Source organism: Lepus europaeus, chromosome 20, assembly GCF_033115175.1.
Source record: "Lepus europaeus isolate LE1 chromosome 20, mLepTim1.pri, whole genome shotgun sequence".
Classification (NCBI taxonomy): Eukaryota; Metazoa; Chordata; class Mammalia; order Lagomorpha; family Leporidae; genus Lepus; species Lepus europaeus.
In genome coordinates, this window is record NC_084846.1 from 14,538,537 (window position 1) to 14,550,452 (window position 11,916).

The window sequence follows — 11,916 nt, forward strand, 5'->3', positions numbered from 1 at the left end:
CTTGCTTTATACTTCTGCATGTGAAGATCCAGTTTTCCCAGAACCATTTGTTGAAGAGACTATCCTTGCCCTAGGGATTGATTTTAGCTCCTTTGTCAAAGATAAGTTGGTTGTAGATGCTTGTATTGATTTCTGGCATTTCTATTCCGTTCCATTGGTCTATCTTCTGTTTTTGTACCAGTACCAGGCTGTTTTGGTTACGACTCCTTGTAGTATGTCTTGAAATCTGGTATTGTGATGCTTCCAGCTGTTTTTTTTTTTTCTTCTATAAGATTGCTTTAGCTATTCAGAATCTCCTATGTTTCCATATAAACTTCAGCATCATTTTTTCTATACCTGAGAAGAATGTTCTTGGTATTTTGATTGGTATCTCACTGAATCTGTAAATTGCTTTTGGTTGTATGGACATTTTTTTTTATCAAAATGTGGGTATCATTTACTTAGGCAACAGTCCTAGATTGTGCAGTACAACACACATTGAAAGGATGAGACTTCCATTTCATGGTCAAGCACCAGCATCATGCACACAGCGTCAAGTTATTTAGGAACAATGCCCTGTGGGATCCACTTGATTGTGAGCAGTCTCCTCCCTTGCTCACTTTATCACTTTGCCTTCTGGTTAGTTTGATTGTACAACTGAGGCCTTCTGCTGCTAGTGGCAGCTAGCTTTGTCATTACCCAACCAGTCCAGCTAATATCTGGCTTACCTTTATCTGAAGGGAAAAAAAAGTAGTTTCTTTGTTTTGCAGGCAGTAACGCATGAGATGCAGGCCTGTCTTGTGCCACATGGTATAGTGAGATGCTCTTGGCCAAAGGCACTGGCAGGGTGGAGACGCCAAAGAGAAAGCTCCACAGCAAAGCAGGCTTGCGAGTAGGGCATGACAGGAACAGCGGGTACTAAGGCTCATGGATCCCAGTAAAGTGTGTTCAAAATCTTGGTACAAAAGACTCTAACACATTAGGAACCAAAGTATTTGCTCTTAAAAACGTGGCACTAAGTGCAACAAAGCTTTTCCTCAAATCTACTACTAGAAAACACTCATGCCATGGCCCAGAGACCCCAAGAAGGGGGAGGGGCAGGGGGAGGGAGAGGAAGAGACCTGTTCCTCAAGAAGAAAGAAAAGACAGTGTTACATATAGTGCTTCTTTTTTAATTAAACAAATCCAAAAGATATAAAGTTAGGGTCAAGTTATGCAGTTCACAAGCATGGAGAAACAAACCAACAAAATAACAGAGCTGAGGATGGGTGGAGTTAACCCAAGAAAAGGCTGGACTTGCCACCAGTGTGGTTTCTCCTGAATGGGGCAAGGGCCACAGGCACAGCAGGTACAGACTTCTCTTCCCTCTGCCCCAGGCTGGCTTGCAAGTCCGTGTCCACATTTTCATGAATAGCACCTTCTCCCTTCAGATCAAAGAAGTCTCCCAAGCTGGCTTCCAAGGAGTTCCTTCCCTATAGCCCTGATGACTTTGAATCTTCCCTGCCACCACCAGACTTGGCACCTGCACACTTGGCCCAGGAAAGGGATTTTTTTTCAAGTGTCCCAAAGATGGTGGAGGACATTTTGTTCTTCCTCACAGGTTGTTCTGTTACTTCATCAAAGTGAAAAGCTGGGTCCACTGCCTGGAGGCTGTACAACCTGGGAGCTATTCCTGCTGTGGTGGTGGTAGTCAAAGCACTGAGGAGTGAGGTAATCTGGCATGGGAGCAGAATGCTGAACGGGTGAGACCCAAGGGGCACAGGGACACCCCAGACTCCACAGCCAGCCATCACTCTGAGATCCTCTGCCAATATGGACATTGTGATGATATTGATTCTCCCAATCCATGAACATGGAAGATTTTTCCATTTTTTCTGTATCTTCTTCCATTTCTTTCTTTAATGTTTTGTAATTCTCATCATAGAGACCTATGACATCCTTGATATTTTTTGTACATGGCATTGTCTATGTCTACAAAGACTGTCGATTTTTGTGTATTGATTTTATATCCTGCTACTTTACAAAATTCTTTTATGAGTTCCAATAGTCTCTTGGTGGAGTCTTTTGAATCCCCTATATAAAGGATCATGTCATCTGTGAATAGGGATAGTTTGACTTCCTCCTTCCCAATTTGTATCCCTTAATTCTTTTTCTCACCTAATGGCTCTGGCTAAAATTTCCAGGATTACATTGAATAGCAGTAGTGAGAGTGGGCATTCTTGTCTGATTCCAGATCTCAGTGGGAATGCTTCCAACATTTCCCCACTCAGTGGGATGCTGGAGTGGATTTGTCATAAAGTGACTTGATTGTGTTGAGGAATATTTCTTCCATACCCAATTTGCTTAGAATTTTCATCATGAAAGGGTGTTGTTTTTTATAAATGTTTTTCCTGCATCTATTGAGATAATCATATTTTTTTTGTTCAATTTGTTAGTGTGATTTATCACATTGATTGCTTTGCGAATGTTGAACCATCCCTGCACACAAGGGATAAATCATAATTTGTCCAGATGAATGATCTTTCTGATGTGTTGTTGGATTCAACTGGCTTGTTATTTTGTTGAGGTTTTTTGCATCTATGTTCATCAGGGAAACTGGTCTGTAGTTCTCTTTCTCTATTGTATCTTTTTCAGGTTTAGGAATTAAGGTGATGTTGGTTTCATAGAAAGAATTTGGGAGGAGTCCCTCCCTTTCAATTGTTTTGAATAGTTTGAGGATTGGAATTGGTTCTTTGAATGTCTGATAGAATTCACGCTGAAGCCATCTGGTCCGGAGCTTTTTTGTTTGTTTGTTTGGATTATCTTTATTACTGATTCGATTTCTGACTCGGTTATGGGTCTATTTAGGTTTTCTGTGTCTTCATGGATCAATTTAGGTAGGTTATGTGTTCAGGAATCTATCCATTCCTTCTAGGTTTCCAGGTTTGTTGTTATACAGCTCTTTGTAGTAATTTCTGGTAATTCTTCCTATTTCTGTGATGTCTGTTGTTCTGTTTTCTTTTTCATCTCTAATTTCATTAATGTGGGTCTTCTCCCTCCTTTTTTGGTTAGTTGTCCAATAATGTGTCAATTTTGTTTATGTTTTCAAAGAACCAGCTCTTCATTTTGCTGATCTTTTGTATTTTTTGTTTAGGTTTTGTTTATTTCTTCTCTAATTTTAATTATTTCTTTTTGTCTTACTAGTTTTGAGTTTGGTTTGCTGTTGTTTTACTATGTCCTGGAGATGCATTGTTAGCTCATTTGGCGCCTTTCTAAATTCTTGATGTAGGCATCAATTGCTATAAACTTTCTTACTTCTGCTTTTGCCGTATCCAATAAGATTTGACATGTTGTATTGACATATTCATTTGTTTTCAGAAATTTTTTGATTTCTCTTTTAAATTACTCAATGACCCACTATTCATTCAGGAACATGTTATTCAATCTCCATGTGTTTTCATATGTTCTTGAGACTTCTGAGTTGATTTCCAGCTTCATTCCATTCAATATAAGAAGATGCATGGTATGATTTTGATTTTTTTGAATTTGCTGAGGCTTCCTTTATGGTTTAGCATATAGTCAATCCTATAGAAAGTTCTGTGCACTGGGGAGAAAAATGTGTACTCTGTGGCTGTGGGGTGGAAGGCTCTGTAGATATCTACTAGATCTATTTGGTCTATGGTGTCAATTGGCTCTGTTATTTCCTTGTTGGTTTTCTGTCTAGCTGATCTATCCATTGCTGAAAGTGGGGTATTGAAGTCCCCATTACTATTGTATTTGAGTCTAAGTATCCCTTTAGATCCCTTAACATTTCTTTTAAATAACCAGATTCCCTGTAATTAGGTACATATATGTTTATAAGTCACTTCTTCCTGTTGAATTAATCCCTTAATCATTATGTAGTGCCCTTCTTTGTCTCTTCTAACTGTTTTTATGTTAAAGTCTATTTTTTCTGATAGTATGATTACACCAGCTCTTTTTTTGCCTTTTTTTTTTTTTTTAAGCATGGAATATCTTTTTGCATCCTTTCACTTTCAGTCTTCAAGGATCTTTCTTGGTGAGATGTGTATCTTATAGGCAGCAGATAGATGGATTTTTTAATCCATTCAGCCAGTCTGTTTCTTTTAACTGGAGAGTTGAGGCCTTTACATTCAAGGTGACTATTGTTAAGTAACAACATTGTCCTGCATTTTTCCTTAATATTCTTATTTTTTACTTTGGATTTCCTTTGTACTTTCATTGGGAGAATTTCTGACTTCACTTCTTTTGTAGTGTTGATCCTGTTTCTGTGCTTCTGTGTGTAGCATATCCTTGAACACCTTTTTTAAAGCTGGACAGGTGGTGATGAATTCTTTCAATTTCTGTTTAGTGGAAGGTCTTTATTTCACCTTCATTCATAAATGAGAGCTTTGCAGGGTACAGTATTCTGGGATTACAGTTTTTTTTTCTCTTAAGACTTGTAATATATCTCACCATACTCTCCTAGCCTGTAGAGTTTCTGATGAGAAGCCTGCTGTGAGTCTAATTGGGGTTCCTCTGAAAGTAATCTGGCATTTCTTTCATATACATTTTAGAATCTTTTCTTTGTTTTGCTGTGGAGAGTTTTACTACAATGTGTCATGGTAAAGATCTTTTCTGGTCATGTCTATTGGGAGCTCTATGTGATTTCTGTATTTGGATGTCCCTTTCTTTCTCTAAATTAAGGAAGTTTTCTGTTATTACCTCATTGAAAAGGCCTACTAATCCTTTCTCTCTCTCTCTCTCTCTCTCTCTCTCTCTCTCTCTCTCTCTCTTTTTTATTTGACAGGTAGAGTTATAGACAGTGACAGAGAGAGAGAAAGGTCTTCCTTCCATTGGTTCACCCCTGAAGTGACCTCTATGGCCGGTGCTGCGCTGATCCAAAGCCAAGGAGCCAGGTGCTTCTTCCCGGTCTCCCATGCAGGTGCAGGGACCCAAGCACTTGGGCCATCCTCCACTGCCCTCCTGGGCCACATCAGAGAGCTGGACTGGAAGAGGAACGACTGGGACTAGAACCCAGCGCCCATATGGGATGCCGGCGCTGCAGGCAGAGGATTAACCAAGTGAGCCCTAATTCTTTTTCTCTTTCCAAGCCTTCAGGGACTCCTAAGACCATGGGCGGCACTGTGGCTCACTAAGTTAATCCTCTGCCTGTGGTGCTGGCACCCCGGGGTTCTAGTCTAGGTTGCTCCTCTTCCAGTTGGCCTCTCTGCTGTGGCCTAAGAAGGCAGTGGAGGATGACCTGAGTGCTTGGGCCCTGCACCCACATGGGAGACCAGGAGGAAGCACATGGTTCCTGGGTTCGGATCGGGGCAGCGCACCAGACGTAGCAGCCATTTGGGTGGTGAACCAACAGAAGGGAGACCTTCCTGTCTCTGTCTGTCTGTCTGTCTCTCTCTCTCTCTCTCACTGTCTAACTCTGCCTGTCTAAAAAAAAAAAAAAAGACCTGTATGTTGGGTCATTTGATAGTATCTTGTAGATCTCCAACCAACAGTGTTTTTTAGTTTCCTAATTTCTTTTTATTTTTGGTCTAACTATAAAATTTCTAGACGTTTGTCTTCTAGCTCTCATATTCTTTCTTGTGCCTCACCAACTCTGTTAAGATTGTCCACTGCATTCTTATTTGATCTATTGAACTCTTGATTTTTAGTATTCCATTTTGATTTATCTTTAAGATCTCAATTAATGGGAAAATTTTTCAGTCATATCATATATAGTTTTCTTTAGTTTGTGAATTTGATTCTAAGTAATTTGATGATTAATTTTCTGAATTCTTTTTCTGGCATTTCTTTAATCTCTTCATCTTCACCTTCTGATATTGAAATCTTGCAGTGTTCCTTTGGTGGGCTCATAGTGTCTTCCTTATTCTTATTTCTTAAATATTTTTCTTTGTTTTTAGATATTTGTAGAATTGTTTTTTTATCTGGTGGCTTTTATCTTTGGTCTGTGTCTTTATAGCTTAAAGGGAATTTTATATTTTCAGTGAATAACAATAGATGTTGGGTGTTGGGTGTGGTCAGGGTGCTCTGTTCATTTTTCCAGGGTGAGGAAAGTATCTAAGGGTGTGGTAGCTCCCCTCGGGGGTTAACTGGATGGAGAGGAATGGTTACCTGTGTTGGTGCAACCCATCCTCTTCACAGCTACAGGACGCCCTGGTGTTAGTCCTGTGTGCTCAGCACTCATTCACACTGCTTAATGAACTGCACATTTTCCTGTCAGCACAGCTCCCTCTGTTATGAGCTGCTATTGGTAACTGAGGAGCTTGGAGAGTGTGAAAAAGCACTCTGTGGTTTCCCAGGACTTAGCCATACTCTGTCTCTTCTTATGCCTTTCAAATAAACAAATAAATCTTAAAAAAATCTTAAAAAAAGATTTATTTGTTTATTTGAAAGTCAGAGTTACACAGAGAGGAGAGACGAGAGAGAGAGAGAGAGAGGAGATAGAGAGGTCTTCCATTGGATGGTTCACTCCCCAGTTGGCTGCAATGGCCGGAGCTGTGCCGATCTGAAGCCAGGAGCCAGAAGCTTCTTCTGGGTCTCCCACGTAGGTGCAGGGTCCTAAGGACTTTGGCCATCTTCTACTGCTTTCCCAGGCCATAGTAGAGAGCTGGATAGGAAGAGGAACAGCCTGGACTAGAACTGGTGCCCATATGGGATGCCAGAGCTTCAGGCCAGGGCGTTAATCCACTACGCCACAGCGCTGGCCCCACAAATAAATCTTTAAAAAAAAATTGTGTCTACTTGTCATTATTTGATTTAAATGTCCCTTTTATTTGCTGTTCATCTGATTAATCATTATCCTGAATTAAGTAAACTAAATTGTACTTATGCATGATTATAGATGTATTACCGACATCTCTATCAGCCTTCCTATTTTATATCTCTCTTTTTTTTTTTAATCATTATATTTGAAAGGCAGACTGCCAGACAGATGGAGAAAGATCTTCCAGTTGCTGTTTCTCTCCAAATGCCCATAAAAAGCAAGGCTGGTTTTGGCCAAAGCCAGGAAGTCAGGTCTCCCATTAAGGTGCTGGTTGTAGTCCCAGCTGCTCCTCTTCCAACCCAGCTTTCTGCTATGGCCTGGGAAAGCAGTAGAAGATGGCCCAAGTCCCTGGGGCCCCTGCATTCACATGGGAAACCCAGATGCTCCTGGCTCCTGCCTTCAAATGAGCACAGCTCCAGCTGTTGTGGCCATCTGTGGAGTGAACCAGTGGATAAAATACTTCTGTCTGTTTCTACCTCTCTCTGTAACTCTTGTATTTCAAATAAAATAAATCTTTAAAACAAGGCTTGAGTCTTTACATAATGGGAAAGGCAAAGGACTATGTGGGATTCTAAAAAAGGAATAGATGGTTTTTGGAAATTACTGGTAAGATATTGGGAAATTACTAAAGAGAACAACATGTGAAATAAGGTCGGTTACCAAGTGATTGAGTCTCAGTAGTTTCATGATACTGGTGAGTCTCTATGTATCAGCAACAGCCAAGTCCTAGTTTTATTGCATTTCAAGGAAATCCTTATCTCTGCTATGAAGATTTAAATCTTGGAAACTTTTAATTTTAATTGTTCACATTTTGATTCTCAAAGAACTGTGTTGGCTTCAATATGCTGAGGCCAAGAGGAAAAACTTTGGGAGTATGGCTTGATCTCTTTGCCATAATAAAATATTGTGTAAGAGATTCAAGGATACCTAAGAAGTTCATAGAAAACTGTATAATGAAAAAACTATGGGTAAATTTCAATGTTTTTGCACCAAATAAACTTATGTTTTATTCTACTTGCCATGAATATTTTGAATAATGTTATAATAATTTATCTTTCCCATTTTTACTTTTAATCAATTAAAATATATTATTTAAGAAATAAGATATTTTATATGAACTTCCTGTTCCAAGGATTTTATAGCTATACAGCTACTAGTATTGAATGTTCTAAGATGCAGTGTCTAACCGCTTTACATACATACTTATGCTTTGCATAAATTGGTTAAATTAATCATCACTATAATCCATTTTATAGATTTAGCCACTGTTAAGCAGAAGTTTCAGTAACTTGCACCTAGTCAATAGCAAGTGAACAGTAAAGCTACAATCTGAACTGAGGCAGTTCTAAATCCAGTCTTTCATTTTCACCACTATACTAGTACTTCCTAGACTTTTCTGGTGATGGGAATCACCTGGGCTGTTTTGTAAATATGCTGGAAATTCCAATTCAATGTCTCTGAATTGGAGCCCAACATCTTTGTTTTTAGTTCATTCAATCTTGGTTAACACAGCTGGAACTTGTAGCTACTCTTCTACCCCATAACTGTTGGCAGAGGGTCTTCTGTCATATCATGTTTTCTCTGTCTTTCCAGAGTTCTTGGCCTCTCCCCATGAAAAAGAGAATGCTATTTATTTTGACTTCTCTTCTTTCTTCTTTCTTCTTTTTATATTGAGGCTAGAGTTTTGCATGGAATAGAATTGCATTGCAAATAAAAGGAAAAACAACTTGGTTTTCAATAATTTTCCTATTCCCTTCTATCTCCAATACTTTCTGTCCTTGGATTTCTGTTGGATCCTGTATTCCTTACTTTCTCCTATTCCATCTCACTTCCACATCCTTTTTCCCCTGTACTCTCTGTCCTTGTTTATTTCATTAGCTCTAAGCTCCTCCAAGTCTTCCGGCTTGCTTTATGCTGATTCACTCTGTGCTGTATCTTTCCTGGCCTTTTGTTCTCTTCTTGTCTAACTCTTCCAAGTTTAGCTTTTATTTTTGTATCTTTTTATTTTCCTTAATTAACCAAATGGATAAACTATGTGTAGACTCATAAATATAATGTCACTATTACATAATGTGTGGTCTTTAAAAGAGATAAAGTAAAATCACATGTCTGGAGACCATAATTTTAACAGAAAGCTTTATTCAAAAGTGATTTCGCAGCATAACTGAAGCCAGAATAGTAAAATAAACATACAGAATCCCAGTTTCCAGAGATAGCATTGTGCTGCGGCAGGTTAAGCTGCCATCTGCAATGCCAGCATCTCATATGGGCACCAGTTCAAGTCCCAGATGCTCCACTTCTGAGCAAGTTCACTCCTAAGGTGCCTGGGAAAGCAGCATTAGATGGCCCAGGTCCTTGAGCCCCTGCACTCATGTGGGGAACCTAGATAAGGTTTCAGGCTCCTTGCTTTGGCCTGGCCCAGCCTTGGCCACTGTGGCCATTTGGGGAATGAACCAGTTGATGGAATATCTCTCTTTCTCTCTCTGTCCCTCCCTCTCTGCGGCTGCCTTTCAAACAAACACATCTTTAAAAAAAATCCCAATTCAAACTGCTATTCTGACTATTGTTAGTGAAAGGCGTATATGCTAATTAGCTGCTCAGGAGAACCAAATTTAGCCTCTGGAAATATTTTGTCTAGTGAATACTGTACTTCAAATACAAGTATATTCATATACTAATATTTTTAAGGAGGACTTACATTCTTTACTCATTTACTTAGCTGGTTTCAGCATCAAGATTTTTTTTTTTTTTTGACAGGCAGAGTAGACAGTGAGAGAGAGAGACAGAGAGAAAGGTCTTCCTTTTGCCGTTGGTTCACTCTCCAATGGCCGCCGCGGTAAGCGCGCTGCGGCCGGTGCACCGAGCTGATCCGATGGCAGGAGCCAGGTGCTTCTCCTGGTCTCCCATGGGGTGCAGGGCCCAAGCACTTGGACCATCCTCCACTGCACTCCCTGGTCACAGCAGAGAGCTGGCCTGGAAGAGGGGCAACCGGGACAGGATCGGTGCCCCGACCGGGACTAGAACCCGGTGTGCCGGCGCCGCAAGGCGGAGGATTAGCCTAATGAGCCGTGGCGCCGGCCAGCATCAAGATTATTTTGTTGTGCCTCCCGGGACCGCGGCGGCGGCGGCGGCTCCGTCTCGGCTCCCCGTCGTTGGGCCGGCCTCGTGGCCGTTCATGGGCAGCAAGGGCTGCTTGGGGGCCCCCCGGGAGCGGCGGGCCAGGGGAGGGCGAGAGCAGGGAGGCGAGGAAGCTGCAGGAAGGGAGGGTCGCGAGGGGAAAGCGAAGGAAGGGGAAGGGTAAAGCGGGCGCAGGGCAAGGCGGAAGAGGAAGCGGGGTGGAAGGGAAGCGGGGGGCCGCGGAAGCCAAGGAGGCAGCGCAGCGGGGGCTGAGGCGGGAGCGGGGGCAGGCCAGGCCGAGGGAGCAGAGCGGGGCGGAAGCCTGGAGCAAGGGGCGAGGAGCCTCGTAAAGGGAGACGAGGGGAGAGCAGGGGACCAGGGACAAGGCACAAGGAAGAGACGATGGGCAGGAGGCATGGAGGGTCCGGACTGGACACCAGGCCGGGTAGAGCACAGAGGCGAGAGAGTCAGGCTTGGGGCGGCGTCGCGGGGACAAGGGCGGCCATGGCGGCAGCAGCTGAGGAGGAGGCAGCGGCTCGACCGCCCGCCGCGCTCCGGGTCCGCGTTGTGGCGCCTGCTGGAGGCAGGCTCATCTGCTCCTACCTGGACATGCGGGCCCTCGACCGCCTGGCCCAGGTATGCCGCTGGCTGCGGCGCTTCACCAGCTGCGACCTGCTCTGGCGCCGGATAGCCCGGGCCTCGCTCAACTCCGGCTTCACCCGGCTCGGCACCGACCTGATGACCAATGTCCCAGTGAAGGAACCGGTGAAGGTGTCTCAGAACTGGAGGCTGGGGCGCTGTGGAGAGGGGATTCTGCTGAAGTGGAGATGCAGTCAGATGCCCTGGATGCAACTAGAGGATGATTCTCTGTATGTAGCCCAGGCTAATTTCATCCTGATCTACCAGTTCCGCCCAGATGGTGCCAGCCTGAACCGTTGGCCCCTGGGAGTCTTCGCGGGGCATGATGAGGACGTTTGCCACTTTGTGCTAGCCAACTCGCATATTATCAGTGCAGGAGGAGATGGGAAGATTGGCATTCATAAGACTCACAGCACCTTCACTGTCAAGTACTCGGCTCATGAACAGGAGGTGAATTGTGTGGATTGCAAAGGGGGCATCATTGTGAGTGGCTCCAGGGACAGGATGGCCAAGGTATGGCCTTTGGCCTCAGGCCAGCTGGGACAGTGCTTACACACCATCCAGACTGAAGACCTAGTCTGGTCCATTGCTATCAGCCCATTACTCAGCTCTTTTGTGACTGGAACGGCTTGTTGTGGGCACTTCTCACCCCTGAGAATCTGGGACCTCAACAGTGGGCAGCTGATGATGCACCTAGGCAGCAACTGCCCCCCAGGAGCGGGGGTGCTGGACGTCATGTACGAGTCCCCTTCCACGCTGCTGTCCTGTGGCTATGATACCTACATTCGCTACTGGGACCTCCGCACCAGTGCCTGGAAATGTGTCATGGAGTGGGAGGAGCCCCACGACAGCACCCTGAACTGCCTGCAGACGGATGGCAACTGTCTGCTGGCCATGGGTTCCTCCTACTACGGTGTTGTCCGGCTGTGGGACAGGCGCCAAAGGGCCTGCCTGCATGCCTTCCGGCTAACATCGACTCCGCTGAGCAGTCCTGTGTACTGCCTGTGTTTCACCACCATGCATCTCTACTGTGTGCTGTCTTACAACCTCCATGTCCCGGACTTTCAAAATCCGTGACAGGCCCCCTCGCCTGCGGGCCAGGGCCACCAGCTACTCAGGGACCTCTCTCATCTGGAGGGTGCAGTGATACCTCCTCCCTGACCCTGCTGTGCTCCCAGACCTGTGGCCACCATGTTCAGGCACTGTAAGCTAGAAGCCATGACTGCTGGGAACCCTGAGGGCAGCCCCCCAACCCTGACTGAGTGTGCAGCTGAACTGGGCCTCGTGTCCCTGTCTGGCCAGACTAAGGATCTAACTGGCAAGGACCACTGTGCACCAACAGCCTACAGCCAAGATGAGGCACTCACGCCCTTCCCTGAAGGAGAGGGGATACCCTGCTGGCAGCAGCTAGCTCCTCAGTC

At 44.1% G+C, this 11,916-nt stretch overlaps 1 protein-coding gene and 1 pseudogene across 1 annotated transcript; one reads left to right on the forward strand and one right to left on the reverse strand.

Moving 5' to 3' along the window:
- Positions 1-1,150: 1,150 nt before the first annotated feature.
- On the reverse strand, positions 1,151-1,701 carry LOC133749336 (jupiter microtubule associated homolog 1-like; annotated as a pseudogene).
- Positions 1,702-9,800: 8,099 nt separating this feature from the next.
- Positions 9,801-11,572, forward strand: LOC133749337 (F-box/WD repeat-containing protein 4-like). The gene is given in 5 exon segments (XM_062178519.1): positions 9,801-9,807; positions 9,923-10,114; positions 10,117-10,226; positions 10,228-10,286; positions 10,288-11,572. Coding segments are annotated over 5 exon segments (1,653 nt in total).
- Positions 11,573-11,916: the final 344 nt, after the last annotated feature.